An 18,355-nucleotide genomic window follows, 5' to 3' on the forward strand; every position below is an offset into this window, starting at 1 on the left:
TTATTGTTCAAAATTTATTTACATCTGGACATTCCTGGGTTACAACTAGCCCCCTAAAAGGCAGGCACTTCACTTCTTCTGGACTTGTGCTCTGGCCCGCTGAATCTTGTCAGCTGTGGCCCCATCTGTAGCTCCGGTGCAGTGCGACAAAACCAGGCTCAGCTCGGTTTCATTCCGGTGCTCAATAGCCACATCTGCAGCCTGAGCCACGTCCCTGTGGTGTAAACAGAAGGGAGATGTGTTGGGGCTGTTCAAGGGCACAGCCCACTCTTCAGCTAGCGAACACAGAGGCCTCCATTTGACTTACCCAACAAGGAGCAGAGCCTTGACCTTCTGCTCAGGGCCCACACGGGACGCGTACTTCTTGGCCTCATACTTGTTATGCTGTTTCATGCAGATCTCTACAAAGGGCTTCACGAGACAGAGAAGACAAAAACTAGGCCCCTTTCCTCTCCCTTAGGAGCAGAATCCCAGAGGACACACTGTCCACAGATATTTTATATACAGCCAGTGTACCTAGTCCCCTTCCAACCTGTGCAAAATATGGCGCTCACCATTTTTGTAACAGAAACAACTAAACCCAAGGCCTATTAGAGACGTGAAAAGAATCATCTTCATGGTTCTGCTCTACCGCCACCACTCCCACCACCAAGGTAGGTGTTTCTGCCCTCTGGCTTCTCAGGTCTTATATTTTCTCTCAGGCTGCCACTATGAAATTTGCCCTCCAGATGTCTGAAGCATCTCCTCAATGTCTTCCACTGCCTCAAAGATAGCCCTTCCAGCCCCTTCCGCCCTCAGGCACAAATGCCCCCTGTAGTCTTTACTGGATAAAGCACCTCCATCCACCACTAGGTAGGAGGCAGGCCTGGCCTGTCTTCCGGAGTTCCCCACACAGCATGTGTCTGCCCACATTCACATGGCACAGAACGCACGACAGTGGAATGGGTGAACAAATGGGCCACCACTTCCATTTTCCTTGCTTGGCCTCCTCCCAGGACTACTCTCAGGAGAATCCCTGCATCTCACCAGGTAGCCAATCGGTGATTTCTTGCTCTTGGAAAACTTCTCCAGCTCCTCCCAATCTTCCAAATCTGCCAGGGCAGCCAGCTTTAGCCACCAGAGCCTGCAGGGAAGCTGGACTCAGGTATGCAGGAAAGGCGAGCAGTCCTGGAACTACATACATCTAGGATCCTCACCTACCTCTTGTCAGGGATTCGAAAATCACGAGCCAGCTGCTCTGCACGCTTGTTGTGGCCTCCGCGGATAAGAGTGGCAACTGTGTCATGCAGAGACAGGTCTAGGAACTGGCCTCCCAGCTCATCTTCCAGACGCCGCTGTAGCCGTAGGAGCCTCATTTGGTCCTCTGTGGCCTGGAGACCAGAATGAGGAAGACTGACAATGAAGGCCGAGGAAGAAAGGCCAAGAGGGAGCTCTCAGAAAAGGAGGGGGGGTCAAACCTTGGCTGCAAATTCATTCTTGGCCTTGTAGAAGGCATCAGCTGCTGTCTGCAAAGCTGCTACTCGCCCCTCAATTCGCTACACAGACAAAGGTATGCAGAGGACAACACATTAGCCTTGCCTCTCTCCACCCTGTGCCCAGAGTCAGCCTTACCCACTAGGGGCTTTCCTCTGGAGGCCTTGAGAAGATAGCTAGATCCTTAGAAATTAGTGTCATATCCTTGCCTCTTGGTCTCAGATCCCCTCAACAGTTAAGACCAGAGAGGGTGAACCAAATGCAGAGAGCTAGGCCTTGGCAAAAGAACTAAACAGCAACTGCTCCAAAGGCCCCACCCTCCCTTTGCACCACAGACCTCTTCAGCATAGCTGGCTCGGATGTGGAAGCTGCCCAACTCCTGGTGGTTGTCGTCTTGATTGTAAAGGTCCTTCAGAGTGTCCAGCTCCTGATGCTTACAGAACTGGGTCATAGGCAGAAGGTTAGTCAGCAAAGGCAACTCACGGGCTCAGAAGGCGCCAACCGTGCCCTCCCCCTCATCCACACCTACCTGTCGATACAAACTCAGGGCCATGGGTTGGTTCCGGAGAGTCATGAAAAAGTCTCCTCGATTTAGTTCATTCTTTAGGTGCAGCAACACTGTAAACACTGTGCGATGATAAAGTAGGTGGGGCCTCCAGCCCAGCTCTGTACATCACAGGGCTCACTCACCTAATCATCCTACTGCTACCTGGCCCTCACCCACACCCTGCTCACCCAGGTCAGTGTCCCCACTCTCAATGGCCTTGCTCAGTGCTAGTTTGCTCCTCTTCATCTTTAGGAGAAGAGGTACCTGCTCCCCTGATCGTGGCTCATACTCCAATAGCTGCAAGGTAGGATAGAAGGCAAAGAGAGGCACCTGCATAAGGGCCTGAAACCCCCCCAGTGGGGCGTCTGGGGAAGGTAACATAACCACACCTTGATGGCTAGTTCAGTGCGGCCACAGCCATAGGCTCGTGCAGCAATGTCAGAATATGAAACACCAGGCGTGTCACCCAGCTTCTGATTAATTGCCCGTGCTACATCCTCATCTGAGACATCTTTCTGCTGCACCTGTGAGTACACATGTTGGTGTCATACAAGTCTGGACGTCACCCCTCACCTGCCCAATCCCACAGGACTTCCATCAGAACCCACCCGTTACTCCCATGCACTGTATTTCCTATATGTTTCCAGGGCCTAAGGTTACCTCACATCCCACGTCCTTGCCTTGTAGCAGGCCCAGTGGGCTAGGATCCTGCTGACACCCTGTACTTCAGGAAGGCGCAGGTACTCGCATATCTGAATAGCTAGGGGGTAAAGCCTCCGCAATACAAGCCTGGCAGACAAGGGAGTAAGGGACACAAGGTTTGAGGCAAAGTGAGGTAAAATGACCTCAGACTGTCTTGTCCTCCTAGTCCTAAACGGCATGTGAGGAGCGCCCACAGGTCCCACGTAAGGCTGTGATACCACCCACCCTTGCCCTCCTACAGCACCCGTGAGCTTCTGTACCTGTCCAACAGCACCTGGATGGTGAGCTGCTTATATCTGTATTTCCCTTGGTTAAGGATTCAGTTGGCATAGTCCCGTTTGCCAGGGATCTGCAGACCACGTCTACTGCCCCTTCCCATACCATGCCCAGCTGTAAACACCCTCACAGTATGCATGAGGATACTGGCTATAGGTCAGAGGGATCCCAATGTGGTAGTCCCTAATAGCATTGAGCACTCGCAGGTCCTGACACATGCGCACAAAACTGTCAGGTGGAAATCTGTCAAGGAAACACTTTCCAAAGGAAGCTGCCTGAGAAGAACCAAAGAGCAATGGAGAAGAACTTCCCTTGCTGCCCAACCCACCCCATTCCCAGCACACCCTCCCCCAAAACTCCCTCCAGGCCAACCCTGAGCAGACTCTTTTGCATGTCTGGCTGGTGCTCATGTCCTGCAGCTTCAATGCACTGCTGCACAGCCTGGATGAGCTGCCCCAGCTCCTGGATCTCCCGTAGGTACTCATCTGCTTTCTGGCTCTCTTTCTGTGGGAGGAGACCCAAAGATGGAGCTTCACATAGAACACCTCACTGTGGCTCCTAGCCTCTTGGGACTATGTAGTTCAAATGGAAATTATTTGGAAAGGCCAATGATGTAGGTGGTTCTTCTGTCTATGTGTTACTTTCATTGGTCAAATAAAGAGACTGCCTTGGCCTTTGATAGGACAGCAGCTTAGACAGGTGGAGTAGACAGAACAGAATGCTAGGAGAAAGAAGCAGAGTCAGGCAGATGCCATGCTTCTCCTACCCAAGACGAACGGAGGTTAGAATCTTCCTGGTAAGCCACCACCTTGTGGTGCTACACACATTAATAGAAATGGGTTAATCAAGATGTAGAGTTAGCCAGTAAGAAGCTAGAGCTAATGGGCCAGGCAGTGTTTAAATAAATACAATTTGTGTGTTGTTATTTCAGGTGTAAGGCTAGCCGTGTGGGAACTGGGTGGGACAAAAAGCAGACCTGCTCATCCCATGACTACAGGCCAAACAGACCCTATCCACTCAATCTACTGGAGGAGCCCCACAACTGCTTATTGTGTGGGGATGGGGTGGGAGTGCTTGATACCTCCTAATAGTAGCACCAACTTGATCCTGGGCACAGTAGGGATGCCTTGCCCTTCCCAGCCTGTTTAAATGTGCTAGCCTTTGTCAGCTCAAGTTGGTATCTCACTTAAACCCCTCTCCTGTCAGGTGGCCCCTAGCTTATCATGGGTGCTCAGGCAGGGGCGGAGGCTGGTCTAGTGAGAAAGAGGATGGGAGAGAACATTCCAGGGTCTTAGAAGTCAGCCAGACTTACCTCATATTCCTTCTGGGCCTCCAACAGTAGTGCTCCAGGAGCCATTGAGGCAATTTTGAAGATCTCTTCGCTGGCCACTAGGGGAGGAGTTTTTGAGTAGTGATGAAGAAGCATGAAAATTCTTAGTCTTGCCCCTAATACCCAGATCCTGTTTTGGGCCATTGTCATAGGACAGCATGGTAGTCTGTGGTCAGGAACACTGTCCCCTTGTGGGAGCCTCACCTGGGACTTCATGTAGGAATTCATGGGTGCTGCGGGAGAAGATGCGGACCCCATCAAGCTCTGGCACTAAGTAGGAGTCCTCATCTAGCACAAACCTGAGTTTAGTCAAGGCGGCTACTCAAAGACAGGGCGACTCCCCTCTCCCCTCCCTCTTCCAGCCCACACAGGAAGCGTTCCAAGGATACTGAATGCTTTCAGGCGCATTGCCCACCACCATTAGCCGTCTCTCCCAGGCCACCACAACAGCCCTTTCCTTGCTTCGAGGACGACTACACCTATAGACAACATCATATACACATCTGGGACACTCAGGACATCAGGGCCATGGCCATGTCTTCTACATCATTACTTACACCTCTTTTCCTTGGGAGAGCCCTGAACATACTGTGTCCCTTAGCCCATTTCTCTGGCTCTATAATGGCCCATCTGTTTCCCCTCTCACTTTTGCATTACCAGTCAGTGGCCCACAGAAAACCATGGTTTCCATTAAGGGTTGGCAGAGAAGAGAATGCCAAAGCTCCACTTAGAGTCTGAACAGAAGGCAGGATGACTCAAGTTATCCCAGGAAACAATGTCCTAAGCCCAGCCTTAAAGGACGCCTCTCTCCTCACCAGACCATCTGCTTCGGGGGTGCCCGGATGTTGCAGTTGAACTCGCACAGCTTCTCCTGAAATGGCACAGCATGTCATGGTCCTGTCCCAGCAGTCATCCTGCTGTTCAAAAGCCATGACCCTGTCCACAATAGCTCTTCCCTTGTTCCAGAACCACACCTTGAGTGACGCTGTCCCCATCCAGATGTAGCCTGTGTCTGTGAAGAGTGCCAGGTAACGATATGTGAAGGATACAGCCATCTGGAGGAAGCTGCTCACTCCTGGGGCTAGGCCAGCAGGTGTCTGGAGCAGGGGCAGGGAGGAAACCAGATAAACTAACTTCTCAATGCCTTCCCACTGCTTGGCCAGCTCTTCCATTTCATTCCCACTTAGGTTCTCACCACTGCGGAGCAGGTGGCATGATCCAGGAGGTAAAGATCAGGCCCTACAGCCAGAAGAATGTGTGCCACTCGGTCGTGGCACAGTGTGGTCCAACATGAGGGTGCACTTTGTAGACCTGTGACAGACAAGAGGATACTCTGGAATGACATAGTGTCTGTCTCTGCCGGTCCCAACCTGGAGGCGCATCTGTGGTACTGAAGAGCTCTCTTAAGTATTAAAGGCTTACTTGGCACCTCTGGCATCCGACGGAGTTTGAGGTCACCCACATTGGCACTCAGGGTAAAGCGATAGGCCCCTGTGAGGATGGCCACCCCAGAACCAAACTCAGTATGAAAGATCCGGGCATCCAGGACTCGGTTCTGAAGCACCTCCTAGCAAAGGGACCATGGGTTAAGAAATCTACAGATGATGAGGTCCACTTTCCCGCCTCAGGCTCCTGTGGCCCCTACATTGCCCATGCTGAAGTGCCTCCGGAAGTCTCCATGAAGCCCGTAAACTAGCACCGCGCCATCTTCTTGTACACAGAGCAGCTCCTCCTCCGCTGACCAGCCGAGGGCCACCACAGGCCCGCTCTTCCACTGCAGAGGAAAGAGGTTCCTATGGCTTTCCTTGGAGTCAGCCAGCCCTGCCCATCACACTGTAGGGACAGGTCCTGTGCTTACCAGCAGGGTGGCCAGTGGCACGCCAGAGGCAGAGTAGATCTCCAGTACTGGCCGCACGCTGGCAGCTTTCTCTTTTCTCCAACAGTTCCGTAGCAGAGCTGCATTTTGAGAAGGGACTTCTGTCTTAGATCCTCAGGGCCCAGGTGAGGTAAGCCTCTTGGATTAGTTCCTCACACCCAGCCCGTGGGAAATCAAGCCTCATGAGGACTCAAAAGCATTTTAGCAAGGTGAACTGGCAGAGAACAACCTGAATAACACCTCGGGATCCCACAATACATAGTAGAAATAGAGGGGCAACATACCAATGGGACCCCCATAGGGTGCAGCAGCCACCAAGCAATCCTTGAGTTCCTCCTTCAGGTCCCAGTCCATGCTGTACAGTTCATATTTCCTGCCCACAGAGATAAACAGAGATTAGCTTCCTCTTGATCCTATATCTAGACAGAATAAGCCCCAGAGGAATGCCTAAAGCTATCATTTGTCCTTTGCAGGAGAGTCCTCTTATACACGCTCACACACATACATGCATGCACGCACGCACAGACACCGGAGGCAGAGAGGGAATGATGACTAGAGACTGACCATATTACAGAGGCCTGTAAACTAGAGGTGAGGCAGCGCAGGGTATTGACAAGGAAGGATGTGACTTTTGAGGCAAATATACAATATTGGTAAGAACAACTGAGGTGCACAGGACACTGAAAAGGTACTGCGGTAGGTGCTGGCTCTGGCTGGAAACAGGGGAAGTGAGACCTTCAGAGACCTCTTCTACTTCTGGTTCCAGTGATGAGTGAGATTGTGCTCTTTATGTTCAGGGGTCAAACTAGAGTTAGAGATGAAGCCAGTTGTAGAAGTACTGAGTTGACAGTGACTGAAAGATACCCAAACATGAGCTCTTCAATGAGACAGAGCTAGAGAGGGTCTGGCTGATGGCATTCTGTGAATCTTGGCTTATGGGAAATGATGAAATCACAGGCAGGACAGGAAGACTGCAACCCTACACATGTGTATTCATGCATGCTGAATGATAAGGAGTTGAGGCTTGAAATATGCTATCACTGGATGCTTTGAGGTGGGGAAAGGGACCAGCAAAAGGGAGAGAAGTGGATGTTATTCTACAACATCAAAAGGAAACACTAAGAAATTCTGTGGATCTCAGTGGTCTTCCATGTAACCATCACACATGCCTACCATTGCATTTGAAACCTCTCTTAGGGCTCAACAACAAACAAACAAACTAACTAAAAAAGGCACGGTGGCTCATACCTTGAAGCCTAGCACTTAAGATGCTATGGTACAAGTATTATTTCAAGTTTAGGGTCAACCCAGGCAGCATTGGTAGTTCCAGACCAAACCTGAATTTCAACCTCCTCCCAGCATAAAAACCCTAGGCTTATATTTTGGAGAAAGAGCAAAACTGTTACTATAAACTGTGCAGCCAACATCTTAAAATCTGAAGTGCTTTGTGTGATAGCTGTTTTTGCTTGCCAACTTGACTACATGCAGAATGAACTAAAACCCAAATGCCTGAGCACCTGTGAAGAATTCTTTTCTCAATTAAATCTTTTGAAGTGGGAAGACCCACTTCTAATCTGGATCTTTGAGGTGGGAGGAGCCACCTTAATCTGGACTATACACAGTGACAGTTTACTTAAAGGACATGGAAGAAGGAAGCTCTCTCTTCACCTGTTTGTACCCTCTTGCTAGCAAGTCCACTCCTTCACTGGCTAATTAGAGGCTACTTTTTTTGGGGGGATTTCAGCATATACTGAAGACCTGCTGAGACATCCCAACTCATGAATTCTTGGACCTTCAGTTCATAAGCAGCTATTATTGGATTAACTGGATGTTGTAAGCCATTCTAATAAATCCCTCATAAATAAATAAAATGTATTAGATCTATTATAATGAGTAAATATTATTAAATAATATATTCATAATATATTATATGTATTCTGTACCTATTCATTTATCTATCTGTGTGTGTATATATAAGTTCTGTTGATCTAGAGAGTCCTGACTAATATACTTTAAAATCTGAATTTTCTTGAGCATTGTTTCAGATTTTGTAACATTTTAGACTTTGAAATTTCAAATTAGATGATAAATTGCCTAACTCTATACAAATAGTCTAAATTACAAGCAACTCTGAAATATGAAATATTTATTTCAGTTCAAATGAGGGACACTCAGCAAAGCAGTCTACAGGACAGTAAGAACTCAGCAACAAATGTCAGCCCATTTTCTATGGCAAGAAATTTTCCATCCACAGTAGGACTCAGCTGAAGGAGAGGGAAAGGAGGGGAGCATGGTGGGCACGGAAGGGTGAGAGGAAGGATGATGAATGAAAACGATTGAGCGAGCACTTTCAACTTGTTTTTGAGACATGGGCTTACCTGCTATATAGGCCAGGATGGCCTCAAACAGATCCTCCTGCCTCTGTTTCTGCCCCTCTTCCCCTTTACCTTCTGCACCCTGCCCCTCTGCCCTCTGACCCCTGCCCCTCTTCCCCTTTACCCTCTGCACCCTGCCCTTCAACCCCTCTACCCTCTGTCCCCTGCCTCTGCTTCTGCCAAATTCTGGGATTGAGGATATGAGCCACTATGCCTGGCACGACTAGAATCTTTTAAAAGTTAAAATTTATAAATCAGGATACACAGACCTTGTCTTTAATAAAATAATATTAAAAAATAAAATATTCTAGTTATAATAGCAATAAAACTTTTAAGATATTTAAGAATAAGCTTCATGAAAAATGCAATAAAACCATACCAAATTTTCCTCAAAGATATAAAAGACATGAATAAATATTGTAAGAACACCCACAAATGCACAACCATTCTGATAAAATTTTTTCCTAATATTTTCTTTACAGAAATGTATACATTGACTCTAAAGTTCATGGTTGGAAAAGGGACTCTTTGAAACAAAATAGTGGAAGCTATTTAAGAGCATTCAAAAATGTAATACACACATGTACATCCATGTATATCAGCTATAAAACCTACTATATAAACTAATTAAAACTGCTGTTTAGGGATAGAAATAAGAAAACAGATGAGGGGCTGGAGGGTTGGTCACAGTTAAAAGCTCATACTACTCACACAGAGAGCCCGAGTTCCATCACTCTAGCTCCAGGGGATCTTATTCCCTCTTCTGCACTGAGGGCACCTGTACTCACACATGCATGTACCCCCTACACATACACCTTAGAAATAATAAAAATAAATATCAAAAAAAGTCATGTACAGTAATGCACACCTTTAATCCCAGTATCTCAGAGATTGAGGCCGGCAGATCTCTAAAAGTTCAAGGCCAGCCTGGTCTACATAGGGTCAGGGTTATATAATAAGACCCTATCTCAAAAATGAAAACCTAAAACAAAATCAAAAACACATCAATGAAAGAAAACAGTGTCCAGAAAAGATCCAGGAATTGAGCATATGATAAAGATCGTGCTTCGTACTGGCACAGAATATCCTGGATGTTGGCAGTACAGACTAATACCACCATGCCCGCTTTATGTGATGCTGAGGATTGAGACCAAGACTTCAAGTATGCCAGGGAAGCACTCTAAAAACTGGGCTACATCCCCTAGCCTGGTTCATGTCCTTTTTAAAAAAACATTTGTTTGTGTGTGTGTGTGTGTGTGTGTGTGTGTGTGTGTGTGTGTGTACCCACATGGAGGGCTCAGGAGTAGGTTCTTTTTTTTATTTATTTATTATGTATACAATATTCTGTCTACATGTATGCCTGCAGGCCAGAAGAGGGTACCAGACCTTATTACAGATGGTTGTGAGCCACCATGTGGTTGCTGGGAACTGAACTCAGGAACTTTGGAAGAGCAGGCAATGCTCTTAACCTCTGAGCCATCTCTCCAGCCCAGGAGTAGGTTCTTTCTCCATCATGTGGGTTTCAGAGTGGAACTCAGTTCATCAGACCTGATGGCAGGTGCCTAACCCACTGAGCCACTTTGATGGTCCTTTCTTCACTTCTTATGGAAGAAACCAAAATCACTTTGTCCAGCATTTAAATGTGTACACCCTTTGACTTAGCCCAAACCTGGAAAACACTTTTTAAATGCCCACAAAAGCAAGGCTAGTTAAATGAACTGTGATGTGCCCATTCTGGAGAGTACTTTGAAGGCATTTATCTGTGGGTCCTAATAAAATGACCTCTAAGACTGGCTAAGTAAATAAGCTGTAACTCAGCATGAACTATATGAGTTTGCTTATTGATTTATTTGCAAATTTATGGATTGATTTAAAAAACTTATATTTTAAAAATTGTATGTTTGCCTACCTGTATGTATATGCCTATGTGTCTTCTGGTCTGACTACTAAGGCCAGAAAAGGGTGTTGGATCTTCTGAAATTGGAGTAACAGACAGTTGTTAGCCACTATTTGGATGCTGGGAATCAAACCTGGGCCCTTTGGAAGAGCAGCCAGTGTTCTCAACCACTGAGACATCTCTTATTATACCCCTTTCCCCTTTTGATGATAGACAGGGTCTCCCTATGTAGCCCTAGCTGGCCTGAAGCTTGCTATGTAACTTAGGCTGGCCTTGAACTTGTAGTAATCCTCTCACCTCTGCTTTCCAAGTACTGTGATTACAGGTGTGTATTACCATACCTAGCTGGGCCTCTTCATGTAATAATAATAAAGAATAAAAGCATATTTGTAAATATTCACACTTGTATGCAAATATAAAGAAAAATGCACTAAGGTTTCCACACAAAGCCAAAAACAGTGGTTACCTTTGTGGAGGGTGGTAGATGGGGAGATATGCAGAAGAATCATTTATTTTTATTCTATATACTTTGCTATTATGTGAGTTTTAGAAATTAAGAATTTGGGGCAGGAGAGATGGCTCAGTGGTTAAAAGCACAGGCCGCTCTTGCAGAGGACCTGGGTTCTGTTCCCAGCACCCACATGGTGGCTCACACCTGTCTGTAACTCCATTTCTAGGGGATCCAACACCTTCTTCTGGCCTTCATGAGCACTAGGCATGCACATGGTACACAGACATACATGTAGGCAAAACATCCAAACACACAAAATAAAAATAAATAAATCTTTTTAAACAAAGAATTAGAACATCAGAATTTTGGAATTTTTGTTTTTAGACAGGGTCTTACCCTGTAGCCCAGACTGGCCTCAAACTCAAGTTGATCCTCCTGTTTCTATCTCCTTCATGCTGAGACACATAGTGGCTTGAAAATTTAAAAATTACAATACATATACATTTGATATTTCATTACTAAATTCACTGAATAAAAATATGGGAAAATATTTTTCATTCAGACCTAGTGTGCCAGTTACAAACTGACGGCCATTCAGTTCAAAATGTTCACGTTTTACAATGACCTTTAATCCTTCAAGCCTTTCTTTCAGTAAGCCCAATGTGACTCTTTCTCAGTAGAGGGCGCTAGAAGAACGCTAGACCAACACACAGAACAAGAACTTGAGTGCTTTCTTGCTGCCTGCTGTTATTGGGTATAGAGATACCTGGTGGTGGCCCTCAACTCCACTAATGTGAATACATCTGGAAAACCCTGCCTAGGCCCTGATTACTTTCTCAGGGCTCTCTGCAGACACTACACTCCAAGCTTTCTGTTCATACCAGGCCACCCACTTGTCTGTACACCTTCATATCTGGCTATATACATATTTTGTATACTAGTATGTTTCTAGCCTTTATATGCTGTACATCCAAACTTTGGGTGTGACTTGCCTTAAGGATGCTGTATTCCAGGGCTCCCAACTGTCCCTTTATCTCCATTCTTGTATGTTCACACCTTGCTTAGACTGGTAACTAATCATGACCTGAGCAGAAAGCTTCTTTGACAGGTCTACGATAATCTCTTGTAGCTATACAGTTGCTATTGCTGAAAATCAACACAATTTTAATCACAACAGCTGAGTTTACCAGCATACCATATTTTATGTGGAAGCTAAGGTACTGATCAGGAAACAATGGGATCCTGAAACCTAAATAGGGGTATGTAGTTAGATCCAGATGAAATTGACCATTTTGGAGCCTCTCTTGATCAAAGTAGCTTGTCTGTCATCTCTTGGACCAGCTACCCTCAACCTGAAAACCCTATCATAATCTCATTCACAGAAGATGTGGTGGAAGTTGCTCTGTCCAAGGCTGAGCTGGCTAACACAATGCTGAGTGTTTAATATATCCCCACTATGGCACAATCTTTAAGGGTCCAACCTGCAAGATGATAACACTGGGCTCTGAAGATTTGTTCTTATTGGAACAGAGAAACATATGGTTAGATTTACCTTTCTTGCCCATTATGCATTTGTTAGCACTCAGAATCTCTTGACTTATAGACTGCTTTATTCACTATTGCAGAAATCTTCAAAGCACTGCATCTCCTCAATGAGCTCATATTCTAACACAGAGTTAATAAGTCAGCTCTGGTCTACAGAATCGATTGGTCTTGCCATATATTCTAACCCCTCAGGAAGCAACCAAATGTCGGGCTGTCCGCTGCTGTGATAGAGATGTAAGAGAAAGAGCTCAGTGGAGGAAAGATTTGCTTTGGTTCACAGAATCTGGAGTGGGCTGAATGAGAATGGCTCCTATAGGTTCATATATTTGAATGTTTGGTCCCTGGTTGGTGGAAATGTTTGGGGAAGGATTAGGAAGTGTGGCCTTGTTGTAGATGTGTCTCTGGGGCCATGGTCTTGCTCTCTCTGCCTCCAACCTGTGGATTATAATGTAAGCTTGTAGCTGCTGCCCCAACACCATGCCTGCATGCCTGCTGCCATGCTTCCTGTCATGATGGACATGGACTCACCCTCTAAAACTGTAAGCAAGTCCCTAATTATTTTATAAGCTGGCTTAGTCATGGTGTCTCTTCACAACAATAGAAAAGTAACTAGGACATTATGAAAGGCTTCAGTACAAAGTCAGACGTCAGCTGTGAGACAAAGCAGAGCATCATGGTGGCAAGAGCATGCGGCAGTGGCTGCTTACGAAAGTTAGGAAGCAGGGAGACAGGAGGGGCTGGGGACAAGATACATCTTTCACTGTATGCCTCCTGACATCCACTTCCTACAACTAGGCCCCACCTCCCACAGTTCTACAATCTTCAAACACTATTTCAATTTTGAATTCCTCAACATATGAAAGCACTGATTAGGCCAAAGACCCTACGAACTAACTGCTTCCTTTCAAGCCTAGCTAGCAACCAAGCCCCCAAAACATACAGTTAATGGGGAATATTTCATATCCAGACCACAGCACCAATGATGGAGGAGAGTTATCTGTCTATGTTTCTTTCATTGGTTAATTAATAAAGAAAACTGCCTTGGCCCTTTAAGAACAGAAAATTAGGTAGGTGGAGTAGACAGAACAGAATTGTGGGAACAAGGAAGTAGAGTTGGGGAGACGCTTCAGGCAGTCACGATAGTGAGTCTCCATGCTGCTCCTCTCCGAGATGGACACAGGTTAAGATCTCTCCTGGTAAGCCACACCTCGTGGTGCTACCCAGATTACTAAATATGGGTTAAAGGAAGATGTGAGAATTAACCAATAAGAGGCTGAAACTATGGGCCAGGCAGTGTTTAAAAGAATACAGTTTCCGTGTAATTATTTCGGATAAAGCTAGCCGGTTGCTGGGAACTGGGCGGCGGGAACGCAGCCACGCTGCTCCTTCCTTCTACAGATTGGCAGTTGCTGGGAACTGGGTGGCGGGACACAGCCCGCCGCTTCCCACAACACACCAAGTTAACAGATAATGAAGTAAGCACTAACTGGAAGTCAAACTACCCTTAAGAATGGATTCTGCCTTATCCTTTGGATCAGAAACCACTGCAAGAGGCAGTTTTCTCCACAGAACACATGAGGCCTGGATCTAAGGATAGAAGTTCAGTAGCTTCTTGTTCTGAAAACTGTGGTCTGTTGGCTTGCAGAGCTGAGTCTTCTAGGAGCTAATGAGTCTATCAGGAGAGGCGACAATGGATTTACTGAACTGGAGGTAAGAGTGCCACCTTGAGCTGTTCTGACAACAGGCATAAAAAGGGGGCTTAATTTACTGAAGTGGGCTATTCTTCTTAAAAGGGAAAAAAGTAGGCAGGAAGGACTATGCCTAAAGTCTGGGGGCTGCTCTGTGGCATCTCTTTGGGTTTTCATGTCCAATAGCAAGGGTCAATGAGAAACTTCAAGAACCAAACACAAGCCGGGCGGTGGTGGTGCACGCCTTTAATCCCAGCACTCGGGAGGCAGAGGCAGGCGGATCTCTGTGAGTTCGAAACCAGCCTGGTCTACAAGAGCTAGTTCCAGGACAGGCTCCAAAGCTACCGAGAAACCCTGTCTCGAAAAACCAAAAAAAAAAAAAAGAACCAAACACATCCCAGCACTCAGGAGGCAGAGGCAGGCGGATCTCTGCGAGTTCGAGGCCAGCCTGGTCTACAAGAGCTAGTTCCAGGACAGGCTCCAAAGCTACCGAGAAACCCTGAACCCTGTCTCGAAAAACCAAAAAAAAAAAAAAAAAAAAAAAAAAAACCAAACACATCCCAGCACTCGAGAGGCAGAGGCAGGCGGATCTCTGCGAGTTCGAGGCCAGCCTGGTCTACAAGAGCTAGTTCCAGGACAGGCTCCAAAGCTACCGAGAAACCCTGTCTCGAAAAACCAAAAAAAAAAAAAAAAAAAAAAAAAAAAAAAAAAAAAAGAACCAAACACATCCCAGCACTCAGGAGGCAGAGGCAGGCGGATCTCTGCGAGTTCGAGGCCAGCCTGGTCTACAAGAGCTAGTTCCAGGACAGGCTCCAAAGCTACCGAGAAACCCTGAACCCTGTCTCGAAAAACCAAAAAAAAAAAAAAAAAAAAAGAACCAAACACATCCCAGCACTCGGGAGGCAGAGGCAGGCGGATCTCTGCGAGTTCGAGGCCAGCCTGGTCTACAAGAGCTAGTTCCAGGACAGGCTCCAAAGCTACCGAGAAACCCTGAACCCTGTCTCGAAAAACCAAAAAAAAAAAAAAAAAAAAAAAGAACCAAACACATCCCAGCACTCGAGAGGCAGAGGCAGGCGGATCTCTGCGAGTTCGAGGCCAGCCTGGTCTACAAGAGCTAGTTCCAGGACAGGCTCCAAAGCTACCGAGAAACCCTGAACCCTGTCTCGAAAAACCAAAAAAAAAAAAAAAAAAAAGAACCAAACACATCCCAGCACTCGAGAGGCAGAGGCAGGCGGATCTCTGCGAGTTCGAGGCCAGCCTGGTCTACAAGAGCTAGTTCCAGGACAGGCTCCAAAGCTACCGAGAAACCAAAACCAAAACCAAAAAAAAAAAAAAAAAAAAAAAAAAAAAAAAAAGAACCAAACACAGCAGCATGACTGAAGAATGAAGGCTTGGTCACTCTACTGGGGAGGAAACAAGGACAGAGGATGTTCTGGCTAGGAGCAAAGTTAGTCAGAGGGGACACGCAGATGCAGCTGAAAGCTGTAGGTAGCAACTGTGACCTTTTATGATTGATAATAAATACAAGACCGGTGTCACTTTGCACATTTTCTCTATACTAGTTATATATACATACGGATGTACACACTAGCCTTTATCTTCTTCCCTTTCTCATTGTACTTTTTATGCAGCATATGGTATACATAAGGCAAGGGACAGGTGCATGATTATACGGGGTAGTCGGGTGAAACCTAGGCCTTTCCGTGCAACAACCTTCAGTTCTCAGGAGAAACTACAGGAGAAAGTGCAAGGATACTGATTCTCAGGATTTCTGAAGCATCTGAATCGTTCACAATTGTTTCATCATGTAATCTTTCACACACTGAGCCTCTATGGAGAATATAGGATGACTCCATGAGACGAGACACAGGAGTCCAGACAAAACTGGGAGCATGGCTCTGCAGTACCGCCAACCTGCCCACTGTGGAACCTTAGCACTCTGCAGCCTCGGCACAGATCCAAGGAGATGGTTCTATATAGCCAGGTATGATAGAGGACAAAATAAGGTTGTTAGAGAAAAGACAAGAACAAAAATGAACTGTGTGACCATAGCTGTCCTCCTAGATACAGGGGGAAAAAATGTCTGTAGCAGATTCTACATGCTTGAGAGGGTTTCAAAGCTGTCTGAATTCAATACTGTAGAGGTAGAGCAGTTCTGGACAGGCATTGGAGGGGTGAGACAGGCAGGGAGGGGCTAAGGGTGGTGTAATCACTTGAATACAAATTGTTAGAACTGTGAAGCTAAGTGCTCACTTATGCTGCCCCAAAAGAAGCAAGAGCTGGGATGTACAGGAGGCCATTGGGCCAAAGCTTCCAAACAGTCATTGAATGTGGTCCAGGGGTTCGGCAGCTACAAAGACCAGGAGGGAAGGAGGAAGTGACTGGCATAAAGTAACTATGCAGGAGAAAGGCAGGGGAGAGGAAAGCAACGATGACAGATCATCTCCCAGAGCCTTCAAGGTAGACAGTGTTCTTGGGGACAACACATGCCTCCTGGATGGCATGGGGACAGATGTGCAGAGTGGAGGGCAGCCTCTCAGGAAAGCCTAGGGTAAAGCTTTCATGAGGACAGGCCATCCCTCAATGCAGAAGGCTAGTTATATCCTTCTTTCATCCTCACATCCCAGAAATGGAAAACTCCTGCACAGTAATACATGGATCCTAGATTCTAATCTGGGAACCATGAAACCTAGTACTTCTCGTAGCCTCCATTCCAGCCCCTGCAGTAATCGATAAAGACCCTCTGGTAATGCAGGCAAACTTCTGGGGAAGCACTGTCCACCATGGTGTGAAAAGATCCCTGTGTGTAACAGGCTGGAGAAGCCCTGGGAAGGAGTATATCGGGTCTAACATTAGGGAGCAATCCAACACTCTGTAGGTCCCTAAAAGGGGCCCACTATCATTTCCAAAATCCCGTGTCTCCAACTAGCTCAAAACTAAATGCTACTCAAGAACTCTTGGGTATGGCAGCTGGTTTGTAAAATGGCGTAACTGCTGCTGTGGAAAACAGTATGGCAGCTCTAAAAATGTAAACAGAACTACCAGACAATCCAGTAATTCTATTTCTGGATATACACCCAGAAGAAGTGAAACAGAAACAGTCTGAAAGAGGGGTTTTGTTCATTCATTTCTTGCATTTCCTCCCACAAACTAAGCATGTACTCAACTAACCCTTTTAAAGACACACACACACTAACCCTTTTAAAGACACAGACACGCACACACGCGCGCACACACACGCACACGCACGCATGCACACACACACACACACACACACACACACGTGTTTACGGGAGCATCATTCTCCGGAGATAAGGGGTGACAGCAACACTGCTATGTCGGTTTCCTGGTATTAGAATCCAGGGTCCATTTACTGCTGCTGACAAGATTTCCAACTCTGGGGCCTGGGCACAGAGAAGGAAAATGTAGCTAGCCTTTAATATTGAGTACATTGCCTGTCCTCATGATATCTGCACCACCTGTAGGCTTTTCTGAGCCGCTGTCCTCCATTCTGCCCATTTGTACCCCATGTCACTGACAGACAGATAAGAAAAATGCAGTATGTACATACAACAAAATCTTTCAGCCTTAAAGAATAAGAAATTATGATATATGCTATAACATTAACCTTGGGGATACTATAATATTAAGTTAAATAATCCAGTCACAAAAAGACAACCAATAGATGTCACTTGCATGAATTACCTAGAATAGTCAAATACAGAGAAAGGGGAGTATTTGTTGAATGAGGAATTTCAATTTAATAGGTACAGAATTTCAATTTTGTTAGATGGAGAAAATTTAAACTGGCTGTGCACCACAGTAAATATATTCCACACTATTGGACAGTAATTAAAAAATGGTTCAGATAAAGGGCTGGGAAAATAGCTCAGATGGTAGAACACTTGTCTAGCATGTATGAATCCCTGGTTCAACGCCCAGTACTGGATAATCTAGGTACAACGGCACATGCCTATATCCCTAACATTTGGTAGATGGAGGCAGGTTATCCTGTGTTACATGAGAGCCTGTCTCAGAAACAAAAAGGCAAAAAAAGAAAAAAAAAACAAAAAAACAACCAACCAACCAAACAAACAAACCACAAAAAAGGTTGGGAAGCCAGCTCAGCAGTTAAGAGCACTGGCTGCTTTTGCAGAGAGTATCTAGGTTCAATTCCCAGCACCCACATGTTACC

At 46.1% G+C, this 18,355-nt stretch overlaps 1 protein-coding gene across 2 annotated transcripts in view; it reads right to left on the reverse strand.

The window, feature by feature from the left end:
* Positions 1-18,355, reverse strand: part of Vps16 (VPS16 core subunit of CORVET and HOPS complexes) — a 22,999-nt gene continuing 4,644 nt past the window's right edge. The window contains exons 2-24 of one of the 2 annotated variants that reach the window (XM_038330920.2): positions 6,489-6,577; positions 6,187-6,284; positions 5,974-6,102; positions 5,751-5,895; positions 5,524-5,639; positions 5,303-5,425; positions 5,144-5,199; positions 4,718-4,807; positions 4,533-4,627; positions 4,311-4,387; positions 3,371-3,502; positions 3,146-3,273; positions 2,983-3,018; positions 2,701-2,809; positions 2,410-2,544; positions 2,209-2,317; positions 2,003-2,100; positions 1,811-1,915; positions 1,458-1,535; positions 1,201-1,370; positions 1,027-1,123; positions 308-411; positions 1-214 (exon numbers count right to left, since the gene is read on the reverse strand). In XM_038330920.2, coding sequence (XP_038186848.1) covers positions 70-214; positions 308-411; positions 1,027-1,123; positions 1,201-1,370; positions 1,458-1,535; positions 1,811-1,915; positions 2,003-2,100; positions 2,209-2,317; positions 2,410-2,544; positions 2,701-2,809; positions 2,983-3,018; positions 3,146-3,273; positions 3,371-3,502; positions 4,311-4,387; positions 4,533-4,627; positions 4,718-4,807; positions 5,144-5,199; positions 5,303-5,425; positions 5,524-5,639; positions 5,751-5,895; positions 5,974-6,102; positions 6,187-6,284; positions 6,489-6,577 — 2,464 coding nt within the window. In that variant the 3' untranslated portion in view covers positions 1-69. The remainder of the gene's footprint in view (positions 215-307; positions 412-1,026; positions 1,124-1,200; positions 1,371-1,457; positions 1,536-1,810; positions 1,916-2,002; positions 2,101-2,208; positions 2,318-2,409; positions 2,545-2,700; positions 2,810-2,982; positions 3,019-3,145; positions 3,274-3,370; positions 3,503-4,310; positions 4,388-4,532; positions 4,628-4,717; positions 4,808-5,143; positions 5,200-5,302; positions 5,426-5,523; positions 5,640-5,750; positions 5,896-5,973; positions 6,103-6,186; positions 6,285-6,488; positions 6,578-18,355) is intronic. The other variant, XM_038330921.2, reaches the window with a different exon arrangement.

The sequence above is a fragment of the Arvicola amphibius genome, chromosome 5 (assembly GCF_903992535.2).
Source record: "Arvicola amphibius chromosome 5, mArvAmp1.2, whole genome shotgun sequence".
NCBI lineage: Eukaryota > Metazoa > Chordata > Mammalia > Rodentia > Cricetidae > Arvicola > Arvicola amphibius.